General features: G+C 37.0%; 1 protein-coding gene across 3 annotated transcripts in view; it reads right to left on the reverse strand.

The window, feature by feature from the left end:
* LRBA (LPS responsive beige-like anchor protein) overlaps positions 1-17,202 on the reverse strand; it is a 418,626-nt gene that overhangs the window by 368,587 nt on the left and 32,837 nt on the right. For all 3 annotated transcript variants that reach the window (XM_064450320.1, XM_064450319.1, XM_064450321.1), the window contains exons 3-7: positions 7,312-7,543; positions 7,074-7,174; positions 4,749-4,844; positions 1,344-1,465; positions 1,112-1,238 (exon numbers count right to left, since the gene is read on the reverse strand). In XM_064450320.1, coding sequence (XP_064306390.1) covers positions 1,112-1,238; positions 1,344-1,465; positions 4,749-4,844; positions 7,074-7,174; positions 7,312-7,543 — 678 coding nt within the window. The remainder of the gene's footprint in view (positions 1-1,111; positions 1,239-1,343; positions 1,466-4,748; positions 4,845-7,073; positions 7,175-7,311; positions 7,544-17,202) is intronic.

The raw sequence follows: 17,202 nt of genomic DNA on the forward strand, positions 1-17,202 counted from the left end.
AAGATTAAGTTGATGGTCAGTTTTCTTGCACAGCTATGTCAAAGAATAATATGCCATCTTTTCCACAATAAGTAGACACAGAAGCTTAAAATATATTTACAGCATAGAACTCAAAAAATCTTCATGGCAATGCTGAAACAAATTTACACTGAAACCAGTGTGTAAATAATTTTTAAGTTGGGTTACTCTTAGCATGATGGACTACTGCAAATGTTGTCATTCCAAAGAGCAAGGATGGCTCCAGACTAAAGACTTTCAAGGGCTGTGCATGTCATATTATCACAAACAGAATCCATATTTACAGCAAGGGATTACTGATAAGAAATTCCTGAGGAGGCCTGTTCTCCCACAAAATGTTTACACCAGTTGCTCCAGAAACATTAGCAGAATATCTATTTGAAAAAGAAAACATTTTCAACATAGCATACTACTTAATAGGCAGGCAAGCCTTGAACATCAATAATAAAATCAACTCATATTTTAATTCTTACATCTAAAAAGGTACACAGAATAAAGCAGCAAATGCAAGGAGACTATTTTCTAGACAACCTAAATGAACATAAAGTCTAACATTCTTTCAAGAATGAGTCCGTTGTTCTCCCACATGTAAGAACAACAAATTCTCATTAATGGTCCTAGCTTGATTAGGAAAAAGAAATGTGGGTTAGTAATTATGCTTTCTTAAAATAACACTGCATCTTGTCTATATTGAGTAACCAATGACATAAAGGGGAGCCTTAGCAAAACCCTTTAGGAAAAGGAGAATAGAATCTATGGAGGTGGGAGAAAACACATTATAAACAGAGAAGTTAAAAATTACAAGCCTTGTAATTTTCAAGCTGTGTATATGTACAAAAAGTGCTCAGAGAACTCACACAAGTCTCACAAATTCATACACTTCTGGTAAAACGCATTTTTGAACTTGCTCTTAAACCTTTGAGAAGTAAAATTAAAAAGAAATAAGAATTCAGAACACAAATTTGTTTTGCTCATTCTAGTGTAACTGTTCTTATACAGAAATACAAGGCTAATCAATAGCTACAACACTCCTCCTAGGTTACATTTTTAAATTCATGAAATCTACGTGAAAGATTTTATTATTTTTACTCACCTTTTGTGGTTTGAAATCAAATTTTACACAGTGCTGGAAACCTTTTCCTTTTGATTTTATGGATGTCACAATCAAACAGCCTCCAACAAAGTGAGCAGAATAACCAAGTCCTTTGTTTGTTCGAAAACTAATAAATGAGAACAAAATCAGCACATACACGGACAGAAGCAGAAATCATTGAACAGTTAATAGAAACTGAACATCAGAAACAGAGTTTTACATTAATACTCACCAATACAAGTAAGGCTTATCCTTATCCACATTGATATTATTTACAGGATCCATTCTTAGCCAAGTGTGGAAAGTAAACCCGTTCTGGTATGGCCACTTGGCTATAGGAGGTAAGGCAATAGCCTAAAGAAAGCAAAAAGTTATTAATGTAGAAAGATCAACATCACAACAGTAAGAGTATGCAGCTTAAGAGATACACTGCAAATGTATACTGATATACAGATACACACTACAAATACATACACTACAAACATGTAGTTTCTCTGTACAGTTTTCTCTAAAAAAAGTCTGGTCTAACGTCTGTGCTTTTTGTACTGCATTGATAAAATATTTAATTCATCTAAGTATTTAAAAACTGATCTTTATATCTCAAAGAAAATTACTATGTCTTCATAAAGCACTTCAAAATTACACGCTTTAGTGGAAGCCTTACGGCATAAAAACTCCTCAAAATACAAATTCAAGTTGATGTGGTTTTGTGGCAACCTGACAGACTAATCAGATTCATAAACTTATTTTCACATAGTGCTGGCATTCAGAAAAATAACTGATTATGAAAAGAAGCTGGCCACAAAAAGAGAATCATATACAATTCACTTATCAGATTCTTTTCTCTCTTGAAACTTCTGTCTATGTAGCCTTTCAGTTAGATTATGACAGACTTATAAACTTCCTTAAAAGAAAATACAATCCCCACCAGCCAAAATCTGCATATCAAACACTGTGTTTATGTCAGCTCAAAAGCTCTTACATTATAAACTGTGTGGCACAGCCCTTTGTTTTAAACCATTGGGGTTTATTGTGGGGGTTTTTTTTGTTTGGCTGGAGGTTTTTTAGCATTACTATTAACTTGCCACTGTTTTGCTGCACAGATTTGCAATACGCACTTCAACTAAGACTGCCATAACCTCTGATCAAAGATGCTGTCCAGATGATCAATACCAATGAACAGAAAACATCAAAGAACTTGAGTGTCGCCAGGCTCCTTATTATGCTCCCACGTTCCATTCAGCTATCCCTGTCCAAACAAAATGCTATAAATCCTTCTCTATACCAGCTAACTAATCAGTCTGCATGTCTTTTTGCTCAGCTTCTGGGAACTGGTAGCTTGGTTTAACTCACAATGGATCCTGGATATTAAACACTTGATTTCTAAGGACTTCTTAATTTAAAAATATATAAGAATATTCACATTAAGGTTACTGAAGCACACCAGTATCACATTCAGTTCAAGCATTCAACACAATTATTAGACATTAAATACAAAAACAGGACATGAATAGCCAAAAGGAACTAAAACATGTCCATCTATTGCCAAGTTCTATTGTATGTGATAAATGTGTAACTGCAGAAGCATTTTTCTAGAAGCCTGTGTCTTTCAGTCTCAAGTTTTCATTTTAAAAAAATTCATGATGTCATCAAGATGGTGAAATTTAAGCTCAAGCCACCAAGGCAGAAAGATAATGGGTTTATGTGAAGAAAACTGGAAAGAGGCATCTGATAAATCTTATTCAGATCTTATTCTGAATTAAGCATGAAATTTTGAACATACTGTTTCATCCTACAATTTTAGGAGCAGAAGTGTTGATACACTTAAATTCCTACAGAAGATTCTGCACAGTGTTTTCCAACTATTTTGTTTCAAATTATTTTTCAAGTGAACACCACAGAACTTAAAAATCAATCAGTCACCTGAACAATTATGAAAGACTAATCATTGTTAAATTTTATCCTTTTTCAATATTATTCAACCTACACATGTCTAGGATCCACATCTTTTCAGAGAATTCTTATAAGCAATATATTATATTCACATCATCTGATCATTAAGAGAACTAACAAATGGCGCACAAAAACTAACAAAGTATGGCCACTCCTAGTTCAACACTTTCTGTTGTTTCACTAGCAAAGGTTTCTAGATGTAAGGCTGTATTAGGTTTGCATGGCAAGGCTTTGGTACCGGGGGGCTACCGGGGTGGCTTCTGTGAGAAGATGCCAGAAGCTTCCCCCATGTTCAATGAGCCAGTGCCAGCCGGCTCCAAGATGGACCTGCCGCTGGCCAAAGCTGAGCCAGTCAGCAACGGTGGTAGCGTCTCTGTGATAACATATTTAAGAAGGGGGAAAAAACTACAACAGCAGATGGAAGACAGGAGTGAGAACATGTGAGAGAAACCACTATGCAGACTCCAGGGTCAGTGAAGAAGGAGGGGGAGGAGGTGCTTGAGGCACCGGAGCAGACACTCTCCTGCAGCCTGTTGCAAAGACTGTTGTGAGGCAGGCTGTCCCCCTCCAGCCCATGGAGGTTAATGGTGGAGCAGATATCCACCTGCAGCCTGGGGGGACCCCACACCGGAGCAGGTGGATGTGCCCAGCAGAGGCTGTGACCCCATGGGAAGCCTGCACTGGACCAGGCTCCTGGCAGGACCTGTGGCCCCATGGAGAGAGGAGCCCGCGCTGGAGCAGGTTTGCTGGCAGAACCTGTGACCCCATGAGGGACCCTCGCTGGAGCAGCCTGTTCCTGAAGGACTGCGCCCCATGGAAGGGATCCACATTGGAGCCGCTCGTGAAGAATTGCAGCCCATGGGAAGGACCCATGTTGGAGAAGTCTGTGGAGGACTGTCTCCCATGGGAGGGACCACACGCTAGAGCAGGGGAAGAGTGTGAGGAGGAAGAAGCAGCAAAGACAATGTGTGATGAACTAACTGTAATCCCCATTCCCCATCCCCCTGTGCCATTCGGCGGGAGGACATAGAGAAATCAGGAATTAATTTAAGCCTGGGAAGAAGGGAATGGATGTGGGGGGAAGGTGTTTTAAGATTTGGTTTTATTTCTCATTACCCTACTCTGATTTGATTAGTAATAAATTAATTTCCCCAAGCTGAGTTTGTTTTGCTCATGACAGTACTTGGTGAGTGACCTCTCCCTGTCCTTATATCAACCCACAAGTCATTCATTGTGTTTTCTCTCTCCTGTCCAGCTGAGGGGGGGAGTGATAGAGAAGCTTTGGTGGGCACCTGGTGTCCAGCCAAGGCCAACCCACCACAGAGCCACTCTCACACATACTGGATACTAACACCAGCACTATTCCCAAGAAATATGAGAGTGAAAAGCAGGTAGATTCTCCTTGCAACAAGATTTAACTGAATCAGTCTGGAAAGAAGAAAAAAAAAAGCCTCATTTATATCCGTTCTTTATGCAATAGTATTTGTTCTTCTATAGTGATAATGCACATTTATTATAAGCATGATTTATGTAGGCTTAGTGTAAGTGTCAGGCAGAGAAAAAGAATTGGTTAAAACTCTATGTCTGTGACAACGACAGATGAGATGAAGGAACACTACAAATAAAAATAACAATGGCCGTAATAGAACAACAAACAAGCACGAGACTTAAAATATCTACATACTGCAGCACTTTTCCCTGGAAAGTTGAAGAAGGCATCAGGTCCATACTTCTGAGGCATGTGTTTTAACACAGACAATAACTTCCCAGCATGTGGTGGCTGACAAAGAGAATTATTAAACTTATAAATAAATGAAACACACCTATAAGAAAGAAAAGACTATACACACAAAAAATTAATTTTGACACATTTTAAAGCTTTGCACATGGTTGAGTAATACTCTGCTAAGACTCTCAGCACTTTCAATAAACAACGTGAACAGAGAGTCATGGATACCTTCACACAATATGCAGTAGGTGCACTGAAATACAATTAATTGGATAACTAAATTAAGGAGTAAAAGGCCAAAGCCACTTTCATCCAGCATAAACTAAACTGACCCTGAATGTTTGTTCCTCCCTCTATCTGTTCATTCCCATCAGCACTACCGTTTGTGCGGATTTCCAGTGAGCTAAAGAAAATTAATTTATCCAGCTGAAAACTAATTTCAGAAAGCCAAATGCAAACCAATATTCAGTTACAGCAGTTTGGATTGTGGCTGTGTGAAACCTGTGCCAGCACAAGGGAGTTGGGGAATACCTAGCAAAAGGGAGAGGGAGGATCAGCAGACAGGACTATTTTCATCAGGACTACAGTCATATACTAGATTAAAGTGTCTTTGGCTACATATATCCCTTCATGTAAGTCCATGGAGAAAGATTCAAATCTCAAGGGCAGTTTGGAGCACCTAAACAGAGTGCTCAGTTAGTGTCAATACTTAACACTTCCCCACCACCACCCTAATTCTGCACTGATTTTGTTATAATACTCGGCAACTATAAACTCCACCTAGAGTATATGAGCTCACAACAGCAGCACGGCAAATACTGGTCATAGTGACAGAGCAATTTTGCGTGTCTTCTTTTACCACTCCATAACTTTCCAGTAGATCTATTTTTAAACTACAATTTTACTTTTCTGATCTTTTCCTGAAAGTTCCCCTTTTCCCCTTATAAGCAGCCAATCTCTGAAAACTAAGCATTGCATGATCCATTACAAGTATTTCAATGTACCAAAATTATAGTTAGAAAAACAGTGCTTCAAGAATCTGAATTAAAATTGAGGAGGAAACACTGAAAACTGCTTAGATGTCTTCAGCGCTATAGAATTCAACTAGGTAATTTGTGTTGTAGCCAAATACTTTATATCTTTACGGCACTGCTGATTTTAAGATTTATGGAGTTGTACAACTCCTTAGCAATGCCACTGTGGCATTTTTCTCTTCCTTTCCTCTATATTTAGTCTTTAATAAAGAAAGGAAATTAAATGCAAATAGCAGAGAGACAGGAAATGAAAAAGTTAGTGTTACGGAGACAACTTTAATTCATCTATGGTTAAATATACTCTGTACATTCAATTATTAAGTTTAAACCCTCTGTTAAGTTTAGAGTATTTTCATTTGCGCAAGATCCCCAAAGTTATTTATTTCAAAAGATCCTTTAAAACTTGCTATGTTATTTGTGCACACTGGCTTTTATACTGAATACGTTTTTTAAACTATTTGAAGTAGAGAGAGACACTGTGCTACCTTTTGTCTACACTAGGCAGAGTATTTAGAGATAACAGGAGCTGGATTAATGTTCAAAGCATGTAAAACAATTGTTAAAATAGTTCCTAATTCCAACAAAACAACAATTTTATGTTAAAGAAAACTTTATCTGGTGGCATCTACAACATATACATTTTTACTTTAGGGACAGAGTTTCTCAACAGTAAAAGGAGACCCTCTTCTCCTTTTCTAGTTCATGCAGGAACAGGAGAAAACACATGATACAATTTGTCAGCTGGACCTTATTTCCTTCATTTCAATTTCTGCCACAAATTCTCACTTCCCTAACTAGATAATTTTTTTCAATCTTCACGTAAAGAACAATGTGAAACAGGAGCGCACTAAACTGCCTACATAGGCATTTTTAGTTATTTCTCGCTGGTATTCAAAAAAGTTTTAACCTTTTTTCCTTCAATTTCACATAACTGGAATTACAAAAGTAAAAATGTGCATAAAAACACTTGCTTAGAATCACCATATTATTCCTAGGTGTGCAAAAAGACCAATCCAGTCCATAGGTCCAGGAGGAAATTTAATTTCATCCCTATTCTACTCTCTGTATTTTAGTTGCTTGCAAGTAAAAAGATTCATTGATATAATACTACAAAGCATCCTCTGTTGCTTGGTACATTTAAAATTTGTTGATTATAAAGGTTATCAAACAGTCTTTTAACTTGTAAACTTTCGGGAAAATATAAGCAACACTACAAAAATGGTTTCAGTTTTGTGTTTTCTTTTACCCATCTCCCTTTTTCTCCTTGAAGCTTGCTGAAGAATAACTTTAGCTCTCGAACTGTCAAGTTATAGCTAGCCAACACACCCAGCATATCCACTAAGAGATCTGAAAAGGAAAAGAACAGCAATAGAATTGCTTAATAAAATGCAATGTCAAATTTCTATCACTTAATTAATAAATGTTTCCATGAGATTTTACATAAAAGGAATACAGTTTGAGTCATACACTGGGTGAAACGGTACCTGCAATCATGTTGTCAGTTCTATCAATCCTCTTCAGCACCTGTTCAACAAGCCCCACTTCCGTGCACGCTTGTAGATTGCGTATACTTTTCTTCAAGATCGCTGTAAACATGCTCCACACCTCAGCCTGGCAGGTTATGTCACACTTGTCCAGCAGGTCTACCATGCAGGTGATGCCCTCTCCTTCTTGGATGATAAAGTTCAATTCCAAGTCAAACTGGCCCCCAACAAGCTTTCAGACAAAAGATTAAAAAAACCCTTAAGACAATTGTATCAAAGTACCACTCCATGTTTAAAGTTATTCATTCTGCAAGAAGAAAGCTATCAAAGACGTAAGCTAAAAAAAAACTGTAATGAGGCTAATATCAATATATCAAGTTTTACTTTTCCTCTGTTTCAAGTTCTGTTGAATAACTTCAACAAAGGTGCTCCTAAGGTGTCACCTACTATCAGATAATTGCTGCAGAAGAACATTTGGGTAGTTTAAGATACAGATGTCCTGAGCTTGCCCCACACAGCTAAAAAGCAAAGAGACCAAGCGAGCACTCCACAACAGGTGAGAGAGACAAGTCAGCAAGATACCTTAAATGGCCTGGAGTGGCCCTGAAAGCTTTCCTTTGCATGTGCTTAACAATCCTCAAATAAGGCAGCAATTCTAGCCAAAAGGAGCTGATGCACATCAGAAATATTACCACTGATAAACACTTAAGAGTCATTCCTGAGATACTGAATAAAGCTGGTTAAGTATTAACTGCTATTAATAGCACTAGTAGCCACAGGTACTAAAAGGAAGCAAATGCTTGCTGTATTTGCAGGAACGTAAAACAGCAGCACTGTTTGAAGTCTCTGACTATGTTTTTGGTAAGGCACTTAAATCCTGTAATATTTCAGGTCTCCTAGATGCAGGCTTTGTTTGAACATACACTGAGTAATAACCACGTATGCGCGTGCCAAGGAGGTGGAGGGGGGAAGGAAGTAACCGACTTCATTCTCATTTGTGTACTCAATAAAATAAAAATTCCAGTTGAAGGAAAGACAGGTTATACTAATCTAACTCCTCTACCCCAATTCCTCCCCTCCTCTTTTTAAATTTCTCTTGGACTTTAGAGCAGTATTAAACTTAATGCTTGCCATAATACCCATTATATACCAGCATACAAGTAGGAATTCAGATAGCATTGACTCAAATGATCGAATTGGACTCAGGATCAAAAGCATTTCAACTTGTTCTCACTTCTACAATGTTGTCTAATAGAAGACATTATTTCTGTTTTACGTGGTGTTCTTTTCACAGGCTTTGACCATTAACAGCTTCAGTACTGTCACTTGCCGAAGTCATACCTCGTCAAAACTGCCCAAAAATACATATACTAACTCGTTTCCGTATTAGCTCCGACAGCTTCTCTCAGCTAGTCAGGATCTGAAGATAAACTTACCCAATGGAACAGAATATACACTCTTCATTAACTACTGAAATTACCATACATTTTCCTCAAGTGTCTAAATCTTGTCACTTTGAAGAAGCAATCTTTGGTCTTCTGGACATAAATCAGTAATGCCAAACATCACAAGAAGCAGAGAAAGTTACTGCTTTTATGACTGAATAGACAATGTCTCATGGCAACAACTTCTAAACAGTAATTTACACTTTTCCATTGGCTCCCCTCTTGGTCATGAAAAATAATTATGCAATTTACTATCAGATGCTTCCTTAATATCTAGGGGAACCACAGGAACTAAATGGGGAGACTTGAGTTATATTCCCAGCTTCTCTATATCAACTCACCCTGTCAACTCAAACAAATCTATCAAGTCATTATCATTCTCCAAGCCTCAGTTTTCCCTTTCCATAAGATGGAGCAGGGGCCTACCTCAAGAAAGCTCTGTCAGGTAGAATTCAAGGGATAATGCTGAGCAGAGTGGATTAATACAGAATTATCAGAGAACAAATGCAAAGAAAAAAGTACACCCCTCTTAAAGAAAAACCTGAACAAAACATTTGAAAAGGTAAAATACATAGCCAGTGTTACACTTTATTTGACACTAAATTTATCATCCTCTACAAAACTGAGGTATTCCTCAAGAAGTCTCTCTCTCTCTCACCATCAAGGTAAGAAACAAAGAAAATACTGCATTCCGTGTACAGACAGAATAGCTGAAGGTTAAATTCTAGCCACAAAACACCTGCTAATTCTTAACAAGAAATTCAACTCTTTATGCATTTGGTATTAACTACCAGCCAACCATCAATTATCACACCAAAACCATATACAGCAACTAGAGGTGACCTTACCTTCACCCTATAGTCCACACCACCAATCTTTCATTTTTGGCTAGATACACTATTATCAGTAACTACCCATCCAGGAAGCTGTCATATTAGGTTTCCAATCTAATCTGCAAACATAAGCATTTCAGCAAGTACATTCTAGAAATAATATGCTATGGTAGAAATAATTACCATTTTAACATTTCCGTTAAGGCAAGTGAGGACAAAAAAAATTGACAGAGAAAGCAATATACCAAAGGCACAGTACACTTGATGTACTATATGTATGCATACCCATTAGATACACATAAGCACACACACACCCCACAGTATTTCATATTAACCCTTTCTAATGGTGATTTGAAACTGATCAACCTTCAAAACACAAATTTGTTTCCAATGACAGGGATCATAATCCAGGTCCATGCATTGGCTAGTTATTATCTGAGCTGCAGTAATGGCTGTGCACAGCAAAATGTAATCTTCCCAAATGTCACAGTAAGTTATGAATATCTGAGCAGCTTAATGCACCTTACTAGCCATGAAGTGTGAGAATGTAATCTTATTACCTTTTTTATGGTTGTATTTTTTTGAATAATGTAGCCTTTGAACTGATGTATAGTCTTTCCTTGCACTTTAGCATGATTTGGTCTCCTATGTCGCACAGTACATTTTTCAAAATTCTCCAATTCAACGTATTTTAAGTCCTATGCTGAGCTGCATAAACAATCTTTATAGCAACCTACAGGGTGGCATAACGTTTTCTTTCTTTAGCATGTAAGTATAAGCTTACAAGAATGGTTTTAAAGTGCAGTATTCAACATATTCAAATACATCCTCACAAATTTTACATTTTGCCAGTTATATTTACCTTCGAAAAAAATATAAACTAAAACAATAGCTCAAGCTTTTTGGTAAAATGTTTCCACATTTAGCTGATGAGAACAGGGAGGACACTTTATAGCAATTTTTAACTACACACTCAGACCATGTGCGGTTTTTTCCCCTTAGAGAACCAAACTAATGAGAAGTCAACATGATAGCACTAATTTTAAGTATAAAATAGTAGTACATCACTTCTAAATAGAAACAAAAAGCCAATTTAAACACATAAACCCTCTCTTCGCAATGAACCTTTCATCTAACGTAAAATGGGAGAAGTGATCCAAGATATAAAAGACATGGCGCACACTTTGGATGAGCAACTACCAGACTACAGTACACAGAAAATAGCTCAGAAAAAACACAGTCAAGCTCCACTTTCCTGAAAGATCATGATCTAGTTTATTAATCTAATTTAAAGTCATTTCTCCGAGTGGCAGATATAAAATATTTCAAAAGCTTGTAAGAAAATGTGAGGAAAAGTATTTCCATGAACTATAACAGAAGAAAAGAAACCAAGTCCGAAAGCACAAACAGCATTTCTCCTGGAAGAGCCAAATTGGCTATATTATGGAGAACTCTAGGGCTGGATCTCCACAGTTTTACCTCAAACCTCCACAAAGACTTCACTTCTACAGAGCTTCCTTATCCTGCTGGTCACTAGATAACCCACAAATCAAAACAAACATACTTTTTTTGTTTCCTAAAGCCAGGAATAAAAAACTATTAACCAAGCAAACTGTGACCTCCCTTTTCTTCAAGATGTTGATTTCGTGATCTCAGACTTGTTTCTTTAGTATGTCCAAAACAACAAGTATGGACAATGCCTATCCAATGGAAAATGTCCATCCCACGAAGGGGGGGGGGGGGGGGGGAAGTGCCATAAAATAGGCCAGTTCTATCTCAGTGGAATTTTTTTAAGTTTATGCTTAATAAGAACCCGCAAAGCTGTGTGTATGAAGCTAATAACTGCCCAAAATCTTCTATTCATAAGAGTAAGGTACTTACACAAGATAAACACTAAGAAAAATGTGCTGAAGCTAAACCAGTTGCCATTTCAACAATTAAAGGTTTGATATACACCCTACATTTTACCTCTGTTCACAAAGTAGCTATGCAATCCAAAATGGTCCTGTTCTTACTGCAATCTTACATCATGTCAGTTGACCCAAGGTTAAAAAACAAACAAACAAAAAACCCCATGTTTTTCACCCCTTGATGATGAAATCTGAATGCAGCTTCTGGAGAACACAAACACAAAAAAGATGGATTCGTTTTAGCCAGTATGCTTCTGACTAACAATAAATATAATATTCTTTGCTTACATTTACTCTTATCTTCCACCAAAGTAATAACCAACATCGTGGACTCTATCCCCTTTCACATATTCAGAAACTCAGAACAAATGTATTGATTGTCAAAAATACATGCCAAAGATTTGGGAACTATAAGAACTAAAATCTCTTTAGGGCAAGGATCTCATAGGATCATGAGTGATCCCAAGCCAGTCAAATCCCTTGAGGGTGTACAATAAACAGTAAAAGTCTACACCATGGTACACATCCTGGGTGCGATAAAAAGACAGTTCTGATGTGGAAAGGCCTCTACAGACCAGAAGAGAAAAAAGGGGGGGGGGAAGAATAACTCATACATACCAACTTGCAGCAATCCATCCTCTGCCCCTCACAGCCCACCTTTCCATGCAGTCTTTTCTATCACTAACATGACACTTGGAGATGCAATCATTAAAATACGAGTCCTAAGAGGAGATTTGGTAGGAAAGCCTGTTAATAGTTTGAATAAGTATATCAAATAGTGACATTAGCATGAATGTCAAGTCAGTGAAATCATGACAAACAGGGCTCAGGCCTGGAGAGGTCAAAGGGAGGCAAAAAAGGGACAGAAAAAGCCTGGGTGTCAGCCGTTTTTTCTCCAATATATTTCCATGATATCAACCATAATGCAACCAGAAAAACTAGACAAAGCATAAAGAACTGCGGGAAGACCCACACAGGGAAGGACAAGGTCCTAACCTTCCAGCAAGATGCAGATGATTTAAAGTCATTTGCTACCTTAGCTCAAAGTTTAAAGTAATGTGAGACCATGAATATGCAAGTGACTAGTGACTTTCACAGAAGGAAAGATTCTACTCCAGCCTCTTCTGTAAGCATCTTCTTTAACCTTGCTCCAACTTTGGACTTCTTGCTTTCTTCCAAGTTCATTTAAAAAAAAACAAACAAACAAAAAAAAAAACCCCAACCAAAGCACCACAGAGAAAGAGCAAACAGGTATTTCTTGAGCAGAAAACCACAAACATTTCCTGTTGATATCTCAGGCTGAAGTCACCAGTTTCCCTCCATCCAACACTACCCAATAGTTACACTACCAAAAAAAGAATACTAATAGTACCCATCTCCTCTGCTTTCTAAGGGAAAAAGGATGGTAAGAAGCAGGGGGGACGGGACGGGACGGGGATGGTACATTTTATTCCTGATTAACTGCTCTCTCTTCTGTTGCCAAGTTCCTAACAAAACCTACACCTTCACTTAGCAGGCAAATAAGAAAGTTCCATTTTAAACCAGGCATATCAGTAGTGGCATTGCACAACAACATTGCACCCACTTTAACCTCGATGCTTTCGTATCATTCTGTTCAATACTGTAATTAACTATGATCAAAACTGATTCATTCAGGAAAAATCATTCCCATTGCTTCCCTTCATAGTGATGTAACATGAATGTTCTGTATTAAAATAAAATTTCTTCAAGTCCATCTCTCATTTGGAAAACTGTCTAAAAATAAATTTAACAAGCACCCACACGGTGTTAAGAGTCTACTACTGCCACCTAATGTTGTATTTGAAACCGTTAGCCCAGCATTACACGTTTTTAATATAGTGTCTCAGCACAGTATAGTTCACTTCCTCCCCAAGACAACTTTATATCAGCAGCTTATACCTCATGCTCTGTCACAACGAAGAAGAAAGCTGTAGCTCCAGGAAATAAGACTGGATAAGATTTCAAATTACCAGAAAAGTTTACATTTAAGTATTGGTTTATATACAACCAGTGTTTCTTCAACTTCACAACTGCTAACTACAGAAGGCACACAATTTACGCAATTTACACAGGAAAGAGCAGCAAGTATCTCCTATCCAGTTGATCTGAGACATAACGCAGTTCATTAAAACTTTTATTTAAAAAGGCACTGAGCTACGTCTATGTATACATTAAAATTACTCTCTCAGCCAAAATAACAAATGTAAAAAGGTAAAATTCTTGTCTTGGTAGGTACAATACATCTGAAGCATCCTTATGATGGTGACAGTTACCTATGGGTTTCTCCTTCCCAATGGGGGGAAGGTGGGGGGGAAACCCATATTTTAAAAGATAATTATGCAGCAATCAATGATGCAGTATTCACCCTAGCTAATAATCTAGTATTTTCACTCTGCTTGCAAGCATTTTTACATCAAATTAGTTCACTAACACAGTTCAGTTTGTAGTGTGCAGTTGAAGCCCCAGTGCAAGCAGCACAATGCAAGGAAGAATTAGCTCTACACAATGTTTTTAAACACAGGGGCAGGGGGAGCAGCACAATGAATTTGAAGCTTTATACATTTTGGATTTTAATCTATTTTATAAAAAGCTTTTAGAAAATATTTTAAAGTACATACCAAACAATGAAATTCACTCTCTATCTTATAATGGGAACAATCCCGGTTTTAAGAGAAGTGATTAGCAAAGTTAAATTTTATCCTAGAAAAACAAACAAAAAAGACCAAAAGCCTAAATTTATTTTACCAGTTTGGTATCCATTCAAAAAATGATCTCTGTACAAACAGTTCAAATTAAAAACAAATACCATGCTCAAACACAAAACTGTTACAGCTCTCCATACTATCGTGCACACTGCTTCCGTCTTCCCTTCTGGAAATTCAATAACAGATTCCAAAAATTTCCAACAAGAGGTGGGACAGCTGATATAAAAAGGATTGCCAAGAACAGGACAAAAAACATGAGTACTAGGGGCCCAGGGAACCACTCTCTGACATGGTCCAAACAGCAGACAGACCCAGCAAACCTCCAGGCTCTTGGACAAGTTCGGAGAGGAAAACAGGAGATGGTATAAAACTGATTCTCTGCTGGCTTTTGTCTGAAGTATGACACTTTTCTCCTGAGAAGGCCATGTGACCATAAGCTTTATTTCAAATCCCTGAGGAAACAAAGGACTACCAAGCTAATTTTTTTTGCAAATCAAACAATTTCAAGACAAAAATTCAACACACAATAGTGGCTAAAGGCATATTTACAAAACCCGGCAGTTTTCCGAGTTTGGCTTATATTCTAGATCCCAATAGATATTAACATAGATATGTACTATACCTAAATCCAGCTGAAATTCGTATCTTTTCAGCAACCATGTTAAATTCTGCTTTTGTTTTAATTAACTTTTTTCTGTGTACCTTGACCTGTGATACCCTTTAAGACATACAAGACAGACATGACTCCAAGAAATGGTTTAATAGTATGCAAATTTGTAGCTCCATACAGGAAATGAAATATCCTAAATCTTTACATCACATCAGATTCATATGTGCATTGAAAGCAAATAAATCATTTAAACCATGATACAGAGAACCTTTTTAAATTTGCATTTATCTACAGTAAACATGGCATGTTCTTTAATAGCTTGCTAGTGCAATCTTAGCAAACTAATGATTTATGGTTTTGACATTTTAAAAATCAGAAATCTGTCATTTTATGACATCCAGTAGAAAGTCAGCTCGAGTTACATTACTCTGAATTTAAACTCAAATGCATGAAACACATAGGAAAGCACTGTACCATACTGTCCATTTCATTATCCCAGCACTTCCCTCCCCAGCTACACTTTGAAAAGTTATCTAACATTTTTATTTGAATTCACAAGAATTCTAAAGATAGATTTTTTTCCAGCATCCAGACACATGTAACTTCATGAAGCACATAACTCTTTGTCTAGTCTGGAAATATCACCATCAGCAAACAAAAACAATATGCTATACACTCAGAGAAACTAACCATACCTCAGTCACCAGGCTGCACAGGTCTGCGCCCTGTCCTATCTTAATCTTTCCCCTCAAGGCAGGAGCCCAAAAGATAACATTTCTAATATCATATGAAACAACAACAAGACCAGAGTGGGAAACACACCATACAGTCAGGATGACTTTGCAGAGAATGCCCTGCTTGTGCCTACCTCCATCAGTCAGGACACTCACCCTTGCATGCCACAAGCAGAAGCAAATTCATTCTGCCCATAGGCCAAATCAGAAAAAAAAAACCTCAACTATACAACGCTGACACCATGCCCGAGAAAACAGAGCTGTAAGTTTACATATATTTAAAAATAAGGGTGCACACAGAAGTTAGACAGGTGGGTTAAAATGAACAAAGTAGATTGACTCCCACTGCCAGAGAACAGAGTCTTGCAATGACTAGTGAGAGAAAAAAAATTTAAGTCTAATAATAAATTTGGATACTCCTTAAAAAAACACCTGAAAAAATTTACCCAGGCTTTCTCGTCATTAAATTGCTTTTTCTAACCTGTTCAGTATTCAGCATCTGAAAAATTAACAGCTAGCTTTTTTAAAAAAAATATTTACTGAAATATAAAAGATTACCAAAGATACCTGTTTTCCTTAAACCAAACTGGTGTGCAAAGACAGTAATAATAATCCAATAAGAAAGCATTTTAAGATGCTTACTTTAAACATTTAGTTTTACTAATGACTCAAATAATTAATTATTTCAATTTGACAAGGAAGTCACAGGTGTAACAAACCCCTTCAAATTATTATAAAAAAGTACAAACAATTACCCAATAATTCTTATGTATACCACATATACTGAACAGGAACACGTCTGAAAATATATATATAACCACAACAGGTTACCAATATACAATAATATATTATATTTGACCTTCTGAAAATTGCAGGTTCCTAAGCTAAGAAAACTAGGGGAAAAATGTAACATAAATAATTCTCAAAAAGTCTCCCAGTGCGTTGGAAGTGAGGTATGTGCCTCTGGGGTGTGGAAAGAAAACATTTTTTTGTATCATTACTAAATAAAATTTTTAAATTGAAAATAGTTTTTATTTTATCTTTATCTCACCCTTTTAATTTCTATTTTTGTATGGTTTATTATGTATATAATATACTAATATAGCAGTACATGTATAGAAATTATAAATAAATAGTTATGCATTTACTGGGAGTGCATGCTGAAAATTCTTTTACTGATGGGGTGTGCAATCAAAAAGGTTTGAAGACCATTTCCCTAGATGCTAGAGGATAGACAATATAAGCCAATATTTTTCTACAGAAATAATACACCTGCCTGGTATTCTACAGTGGATTGGAGGTGGGGGAATCTGAAGTTTGCACACTGCAAGTCTTATACAAGCAATCCCTCACGTAACTTTGTAACTTTTTACTTTAATTTTATATCCACTTTGTAACGCTTGCAAAGGACATTATTAAGAATGTGTAATAATGAAAGTCTAGGAGTAAAACAAGGTTGTGAGTTTATTCTAGGAAACACGTTTGAAAGCGTTTTGCCATCCTGTAGAGACTAGGGGATAACAGCTACAAGTAAGGGAGAAAGGCAAAGAAACAAAGGAGATCACGGAAGAGCAACAAGACACAACATGTTCCAAACATGGAACTGTATAAGAATAGCAAAGAAAAACCTTGC

The sequence above is a fragment of the Phalacrocorax carbo genome, chromosome 4 (genome assembly GCF_963921805.1).
Source record: "Phalacrocorax carbo chromosome 4, bPhaCar2.1, whole genome shotgun sequence".
NCBI classification, from domain to species: domain Eukaryota; kingdom Metazoa; phylum Chordata; class Aves; order Suliformes; family Phalacrocoracidae; genus Phalacrocorax; species Phalacrocorax carbo.